The sequence below is a fragment of the Durotheca rogersii genome (assembly GCF_024521655.1).
Source record: "Durotheca rogersii strain YMJ 92031201 chromosome Unknown GGS23scaffold_5, whole genome shotgun sequence".
NCBI lineage: Eukaryota > Fungi > Ascomycota > Sordariomycetes > Xylariales > Xylariaceae > Durotheca > Durotheca rogersii.
The window spans coordinates 1,069,987-1,087,784 of record NW_026251236.1 but is presented as its reverse complement, the minus strand read 5'-3'; the positions used below and the strand labels follow the sequence as shown (position 1 = coordinate 1,087,784).

The 17,798-nt window shown below is 52.7% G+C and overlaps 6 protein-coding genes across 6 annotated transcripts; 2 read left to right on the top strand and 4 right to left on the bottom strand.

The window, feature by feature from the left end:
- Positions 1–779: 779 nt before the first annotated feature.
- GGS23DRAFT_594776 (uncharacterized protein) lies at positions 780–3,721 on the top strand (the record flags this gene model as incomplete). Its single annotated transcript, XM_051518216.1, has 7 exons — positions 780–1,910; positions 2,123–2,613; positions 2,748–2,772; positions 2,824–2,905; positions 2,967–3,277; positions 3,336–3,537; positions 3,606–3,721. The coding sequence occupies 7 exons, from the start codon at positions 780–782 to the stop codon at positions 3,719–3,721; spliced, it is 2,358 nt and encodes a 785-aa protein (XP_051373943.1).
- A 582-nt stretch (positions 3,722–4,303) lies between these two features.
- Positions 4,304–6,014, top strand: GGS23DRAFT_416654 (uncharacterized protein). The gene is made up of 2 exons (XM_051513722.1): positions 4,304–5,536; positions 5,640–6,014. The coding sequence occupies exon 1, from the start codon at positions 4,920–4,922 to the stop codon at positions 5,532–5,534; it is 615 nt and encodes a 204-aa protein (XP_051373942.1). The 5' UTR covers positions 4,304–4,919; the 3' UTR covers positions 5,535–5,536; positions 5,640–6,014.
- A 334-nt stretch (positions 6,015–6,348) lies between these two features.
- GGS23DRAFT_416892 (uncharacterized protein) lies at positions 6,349–7,260 on the bottom strand. The gene is made up of 2 exons (XM_051513723.1): positions 7,040–7,260; positions 6,349–6,794 (listed from the first exon to the last, which is right to left on the bottom strand). The coding sequence occupies exons 1-2, from the start codon at positions 7,085–7,087 to the stop codon at positions 6,477–6,479; spliced, it is 366 nt and encodes a 121-aa protein (XP_051373941.1). The 5' UTR covers positions 7,088–7,260; the 3' UTR covers positions 6,349–6,476.
- Positions 7,261–12,280: 5,020 nt separating this feature from the next.
- GGS23DRAFT_416148 (uncharacterized protein) lies at positions 12,281–13,357 on the bottom strand. Its single transcript, XM_051513720.1, has 2 exons — positions 12,962–13,357; positions 12,281–12,901 (listed from the first exon to the last, which is right to left on the bottom strand). Exons 1-2 carry the CDS (start codon positions 13,302–13,304, stop codon positions 12,558–12,560), a joined length of 687 nt encoding a protein of 228 aa, XP_051373940.1. The 5' UTR covers positions 13,305–13,357; the 3' UTR covers positions 12,281–12,557.
- Positions 13,358–15,027: 1,670 nt separating this feature from the next.
- Positions 15,028–16,376, bottom strand: GGS23DRAFT_558284 (uncharacterized protein). Its single transcript, XM_051515747.1, has 3 exons — positions 16,354–16,376; positions 15,978–16,132; positions 15,028–15,925 (listed from the first exon to the last, which is right to left on the bottom strand). The coding sequence occupies exon 3, from the start codon at positions 15,884–15,886 to the stop codon at positions 15,629–15,631; it is 258 nt and encodes an 85-aa protein (XP_051373939.1). The 5' UTR covers positions 15,887–15,925; positions 15,978–16,132; positions 16,354–16,376; the 3' UTR covers positions 15,028–15,628.
- Positions 15,921–16,860, bottom strand: GGS23DRAFT_416115 (uncharacterized protein). The gene is made up of 3 exons (XM_051513719.1): positions 16,354–16,860; positions 15,978–16,132; positions 15,921–15,925 (listed from the first exon to the last, which is right to left on the bottom strand). Exons 1-2 carry the CDS (start codon positions 16,613–16,615, stop codon positions 16,026–16,028), a joined length of 369 nt encoding a protein of 122 aa, XP_051373938.1. The 5' UTR covers positions 16,616–16,860; the 3' UTR covers positions 15,921–15,925; positions 15,978–16,025.
- Positions 16,861–17,798: the final 938 nt, after the last annotated feature.

The window sequence follows — 17,798 nt, the reverse complement described above, 5'->3', positions numbered from 1 at the left end:
CGGCTCGACTCGAGATTTGCTTTCGTCACCCCTCTCGGTTGGTGGGAATTCCCAGTTGGGAGCCAGCCTGGTCACGTACGAAGGAGGGGAGAGAGGAGCTGAGAGGAACCGGGGGGTTCGCCGGGCTACATGTGCGCGCGCGCGTTGTACACCACATTGCCGCACACATGTGGTGCCATGGGCTTACCTTTCACAACATACACACACACGCACACGCACACGCACTCGCCCACATCCCCCGAACCATTGTGAATAGGACTTTGCGCGACTTTCTCGCTTGGTCCCAAGATCGCTCGGGAGTAACGACCACCTTTTCACCCGGTCAGGGGATCTGATATCGACTCTTGTCTCTCTCTCCCTCTCTCTCTCTCCCCTTCCGTCCCTCTCTGTCCACCTATCCCTTCCTCCCCTCCCTCCCCCGTGGCGAGGGGAAGGTTGGAACAGAGTAAGCGAATGACGAGCGAGAGGGGAGAAAGAGGGAGACGGAGAGCAGAGAGGCAGAGAGAGTAAAAGAGCCGATCGGGCGGAGATAGCTAGCGTATTGTGCGTGTATTACCAGGCCAGTAGACTCTGACTCCTGCTGCTGCTACACAGTCTCTTGACCGGTTTCTAATCGAGAGAAGCGATTAGCCCCTCGCGCCACCGCTACTCGCCCACCCGACGGTGAGTGCGACAGCGCAGCAAAGGTCCCGAGAAACCGGCAGTTTGACCCACGACCCGTCGTCGTGTACCTGTCAGCCGGGGAATGAGATCAGATCACTTGCTGGTAAGAAAGCAGGATGAATGGAACCAAACCCGCCGCCCCCCGGAGGGCTTCCCACCCTGTAAACGTCCTCTCGACCCATGGTTTTTGTGCCGGGGCTGGGCCAATTGACGACCCGTCGTGCAAGAAGAGAAAGCGAGCACCGAACACCCCAAGCCCTCCCCCCTTTTCCTACTCTTCAAGGACCGCGAAGTCCAATATATCCGCAGGCCACCTATCCATATCGGCGTCATCCTCGTCATTGGGCAAACCCTCTCCAAGAAAGAAGGGGAAAATCACGACAACTGCCGACGTCGCCGTCGTGACCTCTGTCACTGCTGCCGCTACTGCTGCTGTCGTCGCCGTCTCCTCCGTTGCTGCCTCGCCCCATCGACCTGCTTTACCGGTGGAGGGGCTTGAACCCTTCGGATATCAGGGTTTGGGCACTCGATGGGTCCCAACCATCCAGCCGGGCACGCTTAGCTGCAGCGAGGAGTTGGTCAAACCGAGTACGAGCCTCGAACCGAGCGCCCAGTTCATTCCGTACTCTCCTCTCGCGCCGACACAATACCCAAACGCGTATTACCCTTCCCCGTATCCCCTTGCCTCGAGCAGCCCAAACCTTTCACCGTTCCACCCGCAAACACCCTTCCCGCCTTTTCACCAGGATCCTCTACCCCCATATCCCTGGTCAAGCTACTCGACCGATCACTCCGGTATTACGGCCCACAAACGCCACGGCGGCTCCTCCTCTCCTCACCCATTAAACCTAGCACAGATCCCGGCCATGATCGTGAAGAAGCAGCCTGTTCCGAACGGCGATGGTACCTCTCCTGGAGGACCGTCACCGGTCAAGCCAGATCCTTTGTGCCTTACGGTGGCGATAAGGAACAAGAGGGATGAGCAGCTAGGTGATTGGTGCATCGTCGATGCAGAGCAACCAGGTCGAGACGGGGATGGTAGCGATTACGACAGTCCACGGGAGGCTTCCGACATCTCGAGCGGCGATATCCCGGCTGGTGAGGGCGATTCGTGGGAAAGCCTCGTCCTTCCGTTGCCAGGCGACGTCGCAAGCAACGGGAACCGCGCCAAATCTCAGTCTGAAAGGCGCTCGCGGCGCTTGGGATCAGAGGCTCGTGAGGCCACGGGCAGAACTCGCAAGCTCAAGGTATGTCCGTTGGGCGCACCCCTTTTTCCTTGCTCCCAGTACCTGTGGGTTTGCCGGTGGGTGTGGGCGTGTGTGGGCGTGCGTTGTGTGCTATCCGCTGACGTGACTGCGGGCCTGTATTCGATGCCGCATGCAGAAGATAAGAGTAGGTAGACCGTCTATTGCACATGACAAGGTCCTCAGGAGACGAGATCTGCTAATCTTGATGGCAGTGCAAGCCGGACCCGGAAAACCCCAAGGAGGAAGACTGCCTGACGTGCCGCGGTGTGAAGCTAGAATCGAAGAAGGTAATTCACAGGCTTCCGTGCCTGCGATGGAAGCTCGCCGAAATCGTTCTCTTTCGGGACGGCGGCCTCGATTTGACGAAGCGATGGACGGGAGTCAAGATGAAAGATCTTGGGCCGAGGGACTGGGATGGTAGCGAGCTTCGCAGGGTAAAGATTACCATAGGCTGTCCCGCATTTCCGCTGCAATTAACGGTCCGGAAGTTCCATCCCAACAGTTTGGATGTCACTTGGAAGCATTGGGTCGATTCGAAGGGTAACAAGAAGAGGTTCGATATCCAGCCTTTCGCCCTCGCCGACATCAGGAAGACAGCCTATGAGTACGACGAATACGTCTACATGTATGCGCGTCTGGCCGTACGTGAGTACAGTCGAAATGAGAGGGTCGATACCCTGGTGCGCGAGACGTACGATGCCGCGTAAGTTAGAATCTTTGCCGTTTTGCTTCTGGATAGTTCCTGACCCTCCGATCCTTCTCCATGAGACGTCGGTATCGTAATCAAGGGGGGGGTGGTTGGTTACGTGGAGTACTAATCTGAACATGTTTCGACAGGTTGAAATACGCACTCAGGGTTGATGTGAGCTAGAAGAATCCTACTGACCTTAACTATCTACTAAATGGTTGATAGAAATACCCGCCGCAACTAAAAGGCGACGACGTGAACCCTGCGCACTTCCTCAACCAGTACTTTCGTCTATGGTTTGCCATCAGTCAGTTTCTGGCTGCCTCAGGGCCCTCGTTACGGGTCGGAGAGCTGACTTGGGCGGACAGGGAACACTCTTGGGTCGGCATTTGTGATCGGGCCCGACACGCTCGATATGGACCCGATTGATGATACCGAATGCCCATACCATGGGACGGTGTCTGTGCCGCGGATGATCCCAGCGCAGTTCGACTCTCTGGGCCACGAGACGATACTGGCACCACTAAGGAAGCAAGTGCTCGAAGGGCTGTGGAAGATGATAGCGAGCAAAAGCCCGTATCACTTCTTCACGATATACCTCACCGTATTCATGTTCCTCCATGAGGTCTCGGTGACATCTGCCGATCGGCTGCGCCGTGCCAGAGAAAACAAGTACGAAGTAGGTCGCACGGGAGTACGGAGCACACCACAACCCGCCCGGCTAACTGACGGTGCAGACTTGTCGATACGACCTCGCGCCGTTTACGGAGAGGCTTCAGGAGGGAGCGAACATCGTCCTCAGCTACTGGCACTACTACAAGAGGGATGTTAACCCACTGACGATGGATACCGACAACAGGAAGAAGACAATCTGGGCGGAGCTCAGCCCCACGGAGATCGCACTTCTCGCCGATACGTCGCGAGCATACAAAGAGAGAGGTAAGGGCCCAGTAGACCGCCGTGCTCTCGTACGTACCTCCCATGTGCCCACGACTGACGTGAAGCAGCGGCAGCGGCAGCAGAACGGCAGCCACCGGAAGAGATGACCTGGGAACACGATCTCTACTTCGTATCGCAGATGTTCGATGAGGACTGGCAGCCAGGGCCAACATTCAGGTGGTAGAAACTGAAGAAACCAAGCAAGTGAGCCGGGGACAGCTCATCTGGGGATATATATATATAATAGGAGACGGGCTTCGGCGCCACTATAGTCGCGGTGGGATCGAAGGTTAAGACAGAGAGAGAGAGAGAGGGAGGGAGGGAGGACGCTGGGGGGGTATGAGATGAACTGGGGGAGGAAGGGAGCCTGCCAGATTCCTCCTGGACGACCGTTTTTTCTTCACAATTCCGTGATCTGACCAACCATGATAAACGAACAGTGGTAACTTTTGCTGAGGGCCGAAGCACACAAAGTAGATAGCTCGGAATCCGTTCATTCACCCACTAGGGCCAAAATGAGGTTGACCGTGAGTCGTTGTGGAGACCCGACCGAGCCAAATACGCCCAATTCACCCTCAAGACAGGTTCATATATCGGATCTAGGGGCTATTCGTCCCTCTCGAAGGCATATGAGTGGTAGATGATTGATGTAGGAAGAAGGGATGGCACGAGTAAGAGGGCAGACCGCGAGTTGTAATGTCACGATGGGATAAGTCTAGAGGTGGTGGCGGTAGTAATGGCGGTGTCGGTTGGCAGGCTCAATAAGGCAGGGATGGATGGGTACTCTGGTAGATATAGCATGTTACAAGATAGGAGGAGTAGGTACCTAAGATTAGGCACCTACAGGCAGATAAGGGGGAAAATGTAGGTACCTAGTGGGAGGTAGGGAGTACCTCTCATAGAGGCAGGCACATGCCTGGGTACCTGTACCTAATGCTCAAAGCACCCAATTAAGAGAGATTTATCACCTCCCTCCCTCGGCTGGCTGGCGGGCGGGTTGCAGCACAGTACCTAGGTACTTTCCTACATACGAAGTCGCCAGATTGCCTTAACTAACACACAACCCGAGTCGTCGACATCATTTTCATCTACATAACCCTCCACAAACCACCGTCGGCCACCACACGCTCGGTCACTTCGTTCGTAGCTCTCCAGTAACAGGTCAACCCTTTGCAACATCGCAGCCGAAGAGCGGCGATATCCAATTGGGACATTCACGCAAGACCCTTCCTTTTCTTGGGTTGCCTGTCCCTCACTTCCCTAGTCGCCCTGGGACTGCTTACCCAAGTCCATACTGCGACGAGACTCGACTTCGTGACTGCGAGATAGGATCCGTCGCCCACCTGCCCTCCCCTTATCGACAATCCCTAGGGGCCGTCGCCATGTCTTCCGACTTGGATACTTTTACCCTGCTGCCGTTGCAGCTCGACCCCCAGACCAAAGCGCTGACATCGACCTCGAGCTCTCGCGCACTGCAATCGGAACTCGCCGCGCTCAACGCCTTGCACCGCTCGCTCCTCACCCTCGAGACGCCGAACCAAGTACCGCCGCCGCCAGTGCCTGTGAACCCGAAGCGGTCGGCCAACGTGACCAAGCTACGAGATAGCGGCAATGCCGAGTACCGCAAGGGGAAGCATGCCGACGCTATCAAGTTCTATAGCGTGGGTCTGCAGATGGCCCTGACGCGGCCGCTCTGGGAGCCCCAGCAGCTTGTGCGCGAAGAGGTTGCCGCCCTCTACGCCAACCGCGCCCAGGCGCACATGGCTCTCCAGAGCTGGGCCGAAGGCGCTGCCGACGCCGAAGCCAGCGTGGAGGCCAAGCGCGTCGGCAACTCGAAGGCCTGGTGGAGGCGCGGCAAGTGTCTGGCCGAGATGGGACGGCTGGCAGAGGCGAAAGAGTGGGTCAGCAGGGGCTTGGAGATGGAAGGCGACGAGGGCGAGCTGGTGGCGCTGCTGAAGGATATCAATGCCAGGTTGGAAGAGAAGGGCACTTCGTGAGAGTGAGGACGTCTCTTATTCTTTGCTGCTTCCTGCGCGTTCTGCCCCTGGTGCTACCGTAGGTCTTCCGAATCGTTTGGGGACAATACACTTACTATCCTCTCGGTATTCTTCTCGAGGTGTCCTGGAGTTCTCGGACAACATAGAGATCGCTTGGTCGGATCTCGGAGGGAGTTGAATTTTACTTTTTTTTTTCCGGCGCTGCTCATGGTTTACCCGTGACGGGAATTTTGCCCTAAGCGAGGACGGGAATCTAGGTACCTAGGGGGCATGTAAATATATGCGTTATTGGCTCTTGCTATCGAATAGTTACCTTGTATTACATGTATGCCAGCTTACATTTCCTCCAAAACCGTCGGTCCCTCCCACGACGTGAGGAATTACCTAATGAGAAGCCTGTTATTCGAGCCTTGTACTCGCGATTGCAATAGAAACAGGGGACAAAACCTCGGAGAAGGCCCTCGCCTGTAATAAATACCACTCGGCGAGAAGAGAAGGACCCCGTTTTCCGTGACTAGACCATATAGATGGATCGACCAGGCCTCGACGTGCTCAGGACCCTCCCCCGTCCGTCTCTTTCGGGGACAATGGGACCAATCAGGCAAGGCATATATCCACTATCCAATCATACGAGGCATTATCATCCGTCTGTCCCTCCTCCCGTCCGCTTTCACAGGCCCAACTAAGAAAAAGTAATCTATAGTAGAGGAGAGGAAACGAGACGGATGAAGGGGTGAGGAGGGGAAGGGGGGACGACGAGTGAGATTGAGACGAGAGAATCGGATGAAATAGAGGCTTCTTCAATTTGCGGCTGCCATCCGCTTGGTATCATCTGGTGCTTTGCCCTGCTTACATTGCTCTCCCTTTCCAAACTCTTCCTGGTATACATCCGACCCATCCCCGCGTCTGCCCAGTAATGTATATATGCCGGGTCCGCCGAGTCTATCCTTGCTTTTCCGGATCTTCCCCTTTCTCGCGAATGCTCTGGTTCCTGGGCCTCATGACGGCATCTTGGCCAGACATGCGGCGATCGAGCGCGCGGTCGAGCTTGGCGCCGAGCGCGAGCTTGTTGAGGTTGGCCGACTTCTCCTCGGACAGGACGACGCGCTGCTGCGACAGAGCCTTGTTTTCCATGCGCGCAAGGCCGCTTTCGATGTCCCGGATCTCGGCGTGCGCCGAGTCGGTCGTCTGCACGGTCGCTGCGAGCGACGGCGTCGTGCTGTACGTGCTGTAGCGCATTGAAGTGCGTGGGGAGCCGATCTGAGGGGATGGGGGGATTTCGAGGGAGAAGGTTAGCGTTCCGGGTAGTGCTGGACAGAGCAACTCCGTTGGCGGTCGCGACTAAGTGAGGAGAACTAGACAACCACGACCGGGTGGACGAGGTTGTTTTGAGAGGCGGAGGGGGGTTTGGTTGCGACGAACATAAATGACGGGTGAGAGTGAGGACAATAAGACATGGGCGATCAGACGGACAAAGAGAGGAAGAGTCTTTTATAAGAACGTACAGTGGAAGGGGCCATGATGGGACGGGCCGAGTCTAGCGAGGTAGGCATGTTTTGTTTTTTTTTGGTCTTCTTTGTTCCTCTGCTCGATCGTGTTTGGGTTGTCTGTTCTCCTGCTTCGCTTCTTTCGCGTCCCGCAGGTGGTGGGCTAGTGGGTAGACGATCCGAGATATGGGTTTCTTATTTCTCTCCCCGTTCACGAATCTCGACGGCGGATGATTTGACGGGTAGCAAATTTTAATAGCGGCTGCTTACGGCTGAGCCTTTTGTCAGATGCGGTGGAGGGTGGATCGAGTTTCAAACTGCGCGCCCTACACAAGGATGGGCGGAGATGGGCGGAGGGAGAGTCTCGATCGATGGGGACGGACGGACGCGGATGGGCAGGCTGGCTTCACGTGCGGGTATTTATAGAAGGCGCATGGACGAGGCAGGCTTTTAGACAGCCGAGCAGAATGGATGGCGAGGGCTACCGACCAAACGAAACGAGCAGAGCAACGAGCAATTGCTGAAGAAATTGACTGGGCTGGAGAGGTCTGTGGAGACTGTTGATGCGCAGGGTAATGTAATCTTCTGGACAGGCGTCGAGGTAGCAAGGTAGAGAAGATTTTGTAGGGTTGGGTTGGGTTGTTACGGGGTCGACGACCCGGGATTGAGGGGGGGGGGGGGGGTGGAAGGGGTTCGGTGTTCATTCAGTGAGCCTGCCAGGAGGCAGTGATGCAAGTTGATGCAGGCTGCGCACGAGGCCAATGGCATGGATTTCGACCGGCCCATGTAGGTACATGCATGCAAGGTTTGGTACCTGGCCTGCCTGTAGCGATACATACCTAGGTACCTCCTAACCCAAGGGAAGGGCATACCTAGGTACCCACTTAGGAGGTATATTATCTCCATTGGAGGTACCTAATTCCTGCATGCCTAAGCAGATACCACCTGAGATACCATGGAAGCCAGGTGAGAGAGGTACCGTAGGTAGGTAAGGACTTCAAAAGGTAGGTAGGTACCTCTAACCACCTAAGGCGGCAGAGGTGCCTATGTACCAAAAGCAGTGGACGGCTTCCAGTACGCAATCCAGGCACAACGCAATGGATGTAGATAGGTACCTCTTTGGCAGGGCAGAGGCGACATGGCATGGCATGGCATGGCATGGGGTGATTGGGGTAGGGGTAGGGGTAGGGGTAAGGTGGTGTCGTGTTGGTGGAGTGCGTTGTGATAAGTCCAACCTATAAAACGCCGCTATGCCTCGGGAACGCACGAGGTGATGACGGGGGGTCGGGAGGAGTCACAATGGAAACCGCGCGGGCCACGAGGCCTATGGCAGACCCAAGGCGGACCCGGCTCGCCTCTTTAGCCAAGGACTTCTATACCTAGTACTCCGCAGGTTACGGACAAATGTGCAGGCAGAGAGAAGATAAAAGTGACAAAACCGCTCACGATTTGGGGGGGAACCTGGGAGCCTAGACACCTAGGTAGGTGGGTTACCTCTGGCGGTGGTATGGATGTTAGGTATGTGTAGGTACACACAACACACAGTGGGCATGATGCATAACGACGCAAATGCTACAGCACAGCAAGACGCGGCGATGCGCCAACAACTACCTCCCAGCGTATACACGGTAGCTACCTGTATTGACTTCCATGCTAGAGGTACTTACCTTTCCCCGGCAGCGTCTAAGAGACATCCAGCCGCACCCATCCACTCGCCCTTACGATGTAGGTACCACCGAGCAGAGAGCGCCGTATGAGTATATTCATCCGAGTCACAATCGCTAGCGTTGGAGATATACTCAGAACACACACACACACAACGTAACCTAGGTGAAGTAGGTAATGAACATGTTTTGTTTCTATATAGGACTTCGGCCGGCTAGGTACCTACACACAAGCGCATTATATACCTAGGTAGGTATCGCCTAACCCACATGGGCTCGGCATGTCAGGCGGCACACTACCTACCTTTCCCAGTAGTTGCGGCCTATCTACCTCCAACCCACCCCTCTGATGTTGAACTTACTCATATATACCTACCTAGGTAAATGCCCCCTGTATACCTAGGTAGGTAGGTAGGTATATCTACTACATACCTGTATACTTGGGGCGGAGAGAGAAGGCACTAGAGCACCAGGTTGCCAGCCGTTGATGTGTACACGTACTGCGCTTACACTATCCCCTCATGTGATAACGACGTCTTTATCCTCTACTTACTCCTGGGCCAGCAAGTCTGCGGCAATTTGCCAGTAATATTTCTCTATCTACCTACGTCCGAGGTGGGCAGCTAAGCACGGTCCGTATTATTCGTCCAGAAATCGGGTAGGTGAGCATACGATATCGTTGTTCGATGGGCGAGCATGGGCACGTTAGGTCGGCCGGGTTTGATGGCTCTCTACTACGGTAGTTGTAGCATACCTCCTATCTCTTTCTCTTGACGCTTATCATCTCCGCCCAAGTCGCTCTGCCGTACGGAATTCCCGTAAAGCACATCCATGTGGGCCGACTGCTACTGATATACACGTAGGCATTCGCATAGAAGTGCAGATAATATGTGCATACTCATACCTACATCCAACGATACCTCAGTCTACGTCTTTTTTGGCCTCAGCCCTTCCGAAGCGTGTCCTGTCTCACCGTGTAGCGTGGCCACATGGATCCGAGCCCGGCGGATTTGCCCCCCCGCATGCAGCCAGCGGCAGATAACATGTATGGTGCGTCGGGCTGGCGACACCCAGTCTAGCAGTCTCATCTAAGTAAGCCCAGGATTGGCCAGGCTAGGCTGCCCTGTCTATTTTGTCGGGTAAGATAAACTGCCCTCCTCCCCCGAGATTACATAGTAATCCTCCTACCCAGGGGATAATTATAGTACATCATAGTCTATTACTCCGTATGTGTGGGTAAAAGGTATGTCTACATACTTACCTCGCTCAAGTTGTGTGTTGTTTCCTCTATTTTCATCGTCGTCGAGTGGTAGAGACGGGTCTTACATCGAGCACAGGCATACTATCTACTATGTACGTGTATGTGCGCGCGTTATCTATATAGACGTGTCCTGGTTAAAGATGGATGAAGAATTACAGCATCGTCCTAGGTCCCGTTATGACTGGTCGCCCATCGAGATTCGGGAAAGCATCTGATCGACTCATTTAGGCTCTCTAAAAGAATTTGTTTTTAGGGAGGAAACAGGGAGCCAAAAGCAATGTCTAGGTCTCTTGGGAGTCGCAGCAGGATTCTGCGCGAGTTCGCACTGCGTGTTGATCATGCCTAAGCACGATGGTGGGTGGAAGGCATAGGAGTATGCACAGGTCCTCCTCCTCTCCACGAAGTCAACCTAATAAGTTCATGGGCAACTCTCTGTGTTCTTGTGTCTATACCTATGAGTATGTAGATAACCTCACACTGGCGATAGAGGTTGCTTGCCATGGCCCGCTTCGCGTATGTTCAAGATGTGTGTATGCACATATTGCAGGTCTCCCTTCATGCCTCGTTCTTCTACCTATCTCTAGGATGTGGGAGTGGCTTACATATAAGAATTTGCATTTGAATATACTCATAATGCATACCTGTATGCCAAGAGGCCCCCTCTTTGATCCTTTGCGAGACTGGCACGTGGCCTAATGGTCGTCGCGTCGATCAACTGAGTACTATCCCCATCCTTATTCAGGCGCAGGCTTGCCCTCTCGTGGGCCTGATCTGGTTAGCCACAGACTCAGCAACGAACGAGCTTGAATTCCGACTCTGCGACCCCCCGTACAAAAGCTGACAGTAGTTATGTGACATTTTCAAATTCGAACGCTTGTATATACATGGAATAGATGAAGTAGAGGTCAGCCTGGAAGCAATCCATAATAGTGTTATTCCCACCTGCATGCAGGGCGCTACCACCATCGCTGGCCCACTAGCTAGACTGGGAGACTCGCAGTCCATCGCCGTCGGAGGTTTGGATCGCTGAAAATTGCAAAACACGCGGTCAAGGGGCCCCTGTCCGCCTCGACCTATCTCGCTGCTTTCGTCAGAACTGCAGGCTCAGCACGTGGCGGTATGCTAAGCTCGACGAAACCCTGAGGTAGCATTGGCAACCGATTTCTAACACGATCTACAATGTGTCTGCATTAGTGCACTCAAGGCGAAGTACAGCATGTATGTACGTGTATGTACAGAATCCCATGTTCGATGCTCGATAGATGTACCTATATACCTACGTAGGCGCGTGGGGATGTGTGTGCTTTACGGATTTACTGGCACGCATGCCGTTACCCCGAGGTAAAGCGACCTCGCTTAGGTATCTCCTCACGTCTCCCCCAGTCCCCCAAGGTAGGTATGTGTGTGTAGGTATGTATGTATGTATGTATCTGAAGGTGCCATAGATCCCCCGTTGGCAGGTTATGCCTCGGGTTGTGGTAGATCCGGAGCTCGACTCCATTACCCACGGTTACCGATCGAATGCCGGGTAAGGTGGGATGGCGGACGACCGCCGCCAAACACCTCCGGTATACCTACCGGATATTACGTGCCTATAGTAAAGACGCCTAAAATCTGCATACACATCGCGGAAGCTAACACTTCTTTTGCGTTAACTCCGTAGGTAGGTATTAGTCAGTACTGCGAAGAAAGACAAACCGGATGACCTCGTCCCTGTTGGTCGTGTCGTGCGAGAAACCAGAATGTAGCTATCATGTGCTTGCGGCCTATTAATACAGGTTCTCCTAGCCCCGGTTTGTAGGCCGTCAATCGCATACATCAGGCCTTCTGACCACAGTCGGCACACCCCCAAGATATATACTGAACCTCCTTTCCGCCTCGTAGTGAGCGCCGAACTGCCAGGTCGCACGGGATCTCGCGGCTTTGCACTAGTTGCAGCACCCGAGCCATCGGCGATGACGCCGGGTTTCATATCGATCCACTTTGTCAATCGCGAGCTGGTTGCAATCTGCAGCAGTCCGCGACCGAGACTCAGGATCCATTCTGTGACGTGTAAAGGGGAAGAGCGGCGAGTCTGCCGTATGGGGTGTGAGAGGGGGGGGAGTAGAGACGATCTAAAGGCGGATACGGACGTTCATCCCTATTCAGCTTGAGTGAGTTGCTTTGGCCTGAGGAGGAGAAAATACGAGGATCTTTGCCGTCGAATAATATTAGCCACATCCGTCCAACGGTCGTCTGCTATATTAGGTGCCTCGTCCTAGAAGCTCCTTATAATATCCATCAAGATTATCTATTATACGAGAGCGTCTCCACATAATCACGACGATATACGCCCATCAGGCTGAGCCCAACAGAAAGGCCCCTGGAGTGATACATGCGGATATCCTATCACATTTCGGACAGACGACTACTGTTTAACTTTCATTATTTCTCATGGATTGTATGTAGACCGATATAGGCAGCCAGAAAAGCGATGGAGGCGTGTAAGTGTCGGCTCCTCCTACGCCCACTCCCCTATATCGTGACTAGAAAGGGGAGGATCGGTGCCAATGTGTGCACAACCTCGGTGTCATGCCCAGCCCTTACGACGAGCGCGTGTGCGTGGTTCAATCTACTCGTGATGGCCACGGCCTTTATGCCACTTCTTTTTGTTATTATGGGGTTTTGGCTTTTTCGGATACTCTGCGCCCGCTTCATGGCCCGACCGGTGCGAATTTCGAGCTCCTGGAACAAGGGTCGTAGTCGCTGTCGCTGTCGCCATGCCCGTCGTTGCCGCCGACGGGAGAGATATTTCGTCCTCCTCGACTACTGGGGGACAACCTCCATTGCTCTGGTCCAATTCGTGCGCCCCTCCTCGTCTGTGTCCGCCGCTTCGGGCGGCACTATGGACCTTGCGGTTTCCTTTTCCCTTTTGGATATCTACGAACGATATTTGCGTATTCGGACCTGGCGTCGCTGTGAACTGTCAGGAAAAGCGGCTCTTACGTAGATGGCAACGGGGGCTCGCATTCTCACATGACGGGCTGCACGAACTGCAGCATCCATGTCCGCATGGCACCTCCGTGTTCTCAACTCTGTTCGTGAGTGGATTCCAGTCCATCCTGTAAGTCAACGCGGTGCACCATCCCTGAGTATTGGGTCCCTTCCCGCATAGGCAACAGTCCCAGCGCCCCGTGAGAGCTTTGAAATTGCAACTTTGCAGGGGGCAATCAACGTTGGTTGGTTGCGGCGTCGAGTATATCGGGTTCGAGCAGGGTGTCTCATATCCCGTGTCCAAATCGAACATGGCTTCTGGACAGTACAGCCATTTGACTGATGTATGTGAGCAGGGGTGGTAGTGAGGATGCCCGTGGCACATCGTTGTCGAGTCCTGCCCGGCGATGTAGAGTAGCAGCAGTAGCGTTTGGGGAGCTTCCAGCCTCGAATTTGGGCAAAGGACGCAGATGCGACGATACCGATAGCAAGTCAAGATCCCGGACACCCCGAACACTTTATATGCGCTAACCTGCACTTATAGCGAGCCGCATATTTCTCCGGTAGTGGCATCAGCAGAGTCAACAGTGAGATTACAGCTCGTCTCTCGTGTACAAGTCCAAACCCCTGACTGACCCTGTGTCGATAAAGGAGAACACATACACATACACACCAATCAACATGCTCTAGGTCTACGGAATGTCTAGAAGCAGACACGCCGAGGCAGGGGCCAGGGGGGTTGGGAGAGGACCAGAGTTGGCGAGAGAGGGAGAGAGGGAGAGAGGAAGAGAAGGGATCAGCAACCCCATCTATCAAATCGCTGAGTGTGCCTCCTCGATCTTGGAGGGATGGTAGCAGCCTGGGTGAGGTACAGATCTTTTGTCTCGGGTAGCAGTGTAGACTAGTGTGACTACGACGCCGCCGACAGTAGCTTTCGGTCCAATCGAGACACTCGATCTCCTGCTGGTTCAGTCAGTCTATGCTTATTGCTCCTCCTGCCACCCCTCCCTAAGTCAGAATACCATCATTGGCTGCCTGGCAAATGTGTGCATCATGTACGACGCCGCATATTGTCGAGCAGGGGCTTATCTGGACGTAGCCTTCGCACGATGCTCATTCTGAACACCGAAGTTGCTTTTCATGACTGAGACCTGAGGTATGATTTGGTTACTTGGCGTCTTATGTAGGCCCCTTTTCTCGATCGGCCAATAACCCGGTTGCTGGGCTTGGTAGGGGCGTTGCTTTTTCGTTACCAGTGTGCGAGGAATCTTTGTTTATCTATCACAGTTTTGATCCCGCCTCGCTTGTCTGCTGTTCTGGTTCATAGTCAACTCAGCCTCCGTCGGCCCACTCATCTCCTCCTGGTGGCGCCCACGGGGTTATTGTTAAGCCATTTCGCAATGATTTGCGCTGCTGTGCGATGTAACCACCTCCTCTTCCAAAGCCCAACTCAATGCTTCGAGAGCTGGGAGCGGAAATCTCAGGTCTAACAATCGATCACCCCTACACCCCCTCTTCGGTGAAATGGTGTCTTGGATCACAACCGATACCCGCCACAACCAGATGATATCTTATAAGGTTAAAATAGGATCCTGTCCGAAATAAAGCAGGAGCCTTAATTAATTAATATAGGCCGAAGCACTCCCGTACGGAATGCTTCTCAAGGTTTTATACTAAAACCTAGGTGTTACGATCACTGGCATCACGTATGTATCTTAGGATATAGGAATGCCCTCGCGGCTCCACCTGGTTGCGGGGGAATTGGTTACGAGAACTAGGGTAACTATTAAGTCGGCTAAAGAGAAGAACACCCGCTAGCTTCTCCCTTTGGACCGACCTCCCGTAAACCCCGCTCAAAGAGGGTATATACTAGAGATCTCTCTCGCCCCTCGGAGGGCACCGAACAACAAACACTTGCCTTACGTGGTGTTGTATGTCTAACCTCCCTTATATTAGGTACTCACGGTTAGGGGCCCCCAAATAATAAATACCTGCTTTACGAGGTGTTATGTTCCTAACCTTCCCTATATTAAGTATTTACTCTTATGGCGTTCTAAATTAATATTAGCTTAATTTTATGTCGCGTAAAACGTAGACGCTTACATTTACGCGTTGCGGTATCTAGGCATATAAGGGCTGGTTCAATTGCTACGTCACATTTTATATAATCGCTCCTTAGTACGGCAGCCGTGGCTGTTCCTTATCCGGTTCCCCTAACAGCGTGCCCACGCTGTTCCTCTTCGCTAGGCAGCGCCGCCGCCGCCGCTATCCCCAGGTCTGCCATCGTCATCGCCTTGTTCACCCCCGTGGTCGACCCCCTTGCCGTTGTCCCGGGCGTCTCAGCCCGTAGTGACTTGACTCGTCCTGTTCGGCCAGGATGGCGCGTTGTTTAGCGGCTACGGTTTCATCATAGTCCCGCTCCCCCGGCTCTGTGTAATCGCAATAGTCGTCTGTGACGTCGGCCGCTCCGCAAATGGCCGCAACACGTAAGAGATTCCACTGCATCTCTAGAAGCTCCCAGCTGGACTTGTCTTCGGGGTTGTCTGCTCGGAGAAGAAACGTCTGGCCAGTCCGGATAGTCACGCCACTCTTTCGGTGTGCTAAGTTATCGCCCCAGTTCTGGTCCGTCAGCCCAGCCTGGAGCAGGATGTCCCGGTCTGGTAAAGTCCAGACTAACGGCTTCAAAATGCTTCTCTTTAGCCAGTGCCACTATACGACGACTCCTTCCGCGGTTTCTTTGAGAGGCTTGAGGGTAAACCTCGCGTTATCGAACCAGAAGTGGATCTGATGGCCCATCGAGATGCCGTTCTTGGCTGACAGGGTGATACCTGCGTTCTCAAACATCCTACGCCATGCCAAAGACTTTACGAAGCCCCAAAAGACCGTGAGTATTTCGCTGAGGCTTGCGAAATTCGTCTTCTTGCTCGTCGCGAATGGAAAAATATGCGCCGCTGCGGGATCGGGCATTCCAGAGAACACACAAGCATGTCCATCCTGTACTTTTACCTAATTACACACCTTGTCAGTAATCACCTAGAGAAACACATTAAAAACTTACCTGATCGGAGAATATGTGACTTCTTGCCACCCAGTTAGGAAGGGCAGATTACCCCGGTTCGTTAAGAATTGCGGTAGGCACCGCCATAAGCAACGACTCGGGAGAACGAACTTCGGGAAGAAGTTGCGTAAGACGTAGACGCCTACATTCTGCGACTTGTAGTATGTTGGCATATAAGGGCCGGTTCAATTGCTACGTGACAGAAGATATAAGTTTCGGTTGGTACCAATCCATACTGGACTAGCTTGGTAGGGCCGGGAAGATCATCTACAGTGTAACATATGGGATCGGTAATAGCGGCGGTAAGGAACATGGGGTGGTCGGAAAACCAAGGGGCGGGGGGGGAAAGCGAGCTGCAAGCTGCAAAGTAACGTACAAGCTCTGATTCCATCCGGTGCGCGTGTGATAACGCCAGCTAACATAAGCGGCATGAACGTTGGCATGTCAACATCGCGGACAGATTGCAGAAAATTGCGAATCTCCGAGACGGGCGCGACCATAAACAGGGCGAGTATCGTTGCATTTACTGGCTCCTTTATAGTGGTGGCAAAGCGCCTGAAACTCGTCGAAGAGGCCGCGGCGTGTATCCATCTCTGTGATGTAAGGTTGGACTGGCTCGGTAGGAGGGGAAATATCATCTGTGATGCGAAACATGGCGTTGGGATCAGCAATGACAGCGGTGAGGATTCTATCGAGCTCCTCTGCTCCCAGCTTTGCCAGTGCTTGCTCCGTTGTGGTTGCGGTTCCTATTGCGATTGTGGATGGATTGTAGATGCGGGAGGGAAAAAGGTTTTGCTTCTGCTCGAAGGTGGGGGTGGTCGACGGCTTTTAGAAAATGATTTCTATCTACGCAAGGGATTTTGATCAGGTAAGCTAAGCTACCCCTCCACCGACCACCCCTTTACAGACTACCGCGTAAGACCTACGAACTCGCCTTTTTACGCGATACCGGTATTTTAGGTTAGTAATAAATTATAATTTCTTGATTCGTTTCAATTCCTTACAATTCTCTATTTTAAAATATTTTTAAAACTCTCATAATAGCTTTAAAAAGAGATTCTAATTTATATAAATAATGTTACTTAAAAGTTTTTATATAGTATAAAAATTTAATAAATTACCTTTTAATACTATACTTTTATTTTAATTTAATATACTAATACGTTAATTGAATAAAAGTAAAATAGTCGTTATTACAGTTTATTATATATATATATATATATTTTTTTTAAAAAACAAATTTAATATAATAGTATAGCAAGACATGCCCCTTTAATGTATTACATGATACGCTACGATAGGCCTTATGCCTATATAGAATAACTAGAGCTTTTAGAAGTACTAAACAGAAGCAGCGTGGGCACGCTGTTAGAGTCTCGTATAAGAACTGCCTAACTGCCAACAACTGGCCTAGTGCCGATCAGACTAGATCACAGCTGTAAAGAGCTGTAATCAGTTGATCGGCTAGCTGAAAACGGCAGCTGGGAAAGATAAGAATGGGATATGGCGATGGACGCTAATAAGGCATAGTGAGAAACGAGTAAGTAGCTATAAATCCTGATATCTACAGGTCTAAGTCTGATCGATGAAAATATGAGTGCGAGACTCATATAAATACACATCCAAAAGGCTACGTGGCCTAGTCCCACCGCACCACTACAATGTCTAATATTAAGGAGGTATAGTGTGGATTGTATTTATGTAAATTGTACTCTTAACTGCTAGGTGTGTCTACAGCTACTGATTCGGTTAGCATAACATCTAGCCTCCTTGATAACTAGTCTGAGATTAACTTGATGAGCTTGATGTAATAAGAGAACG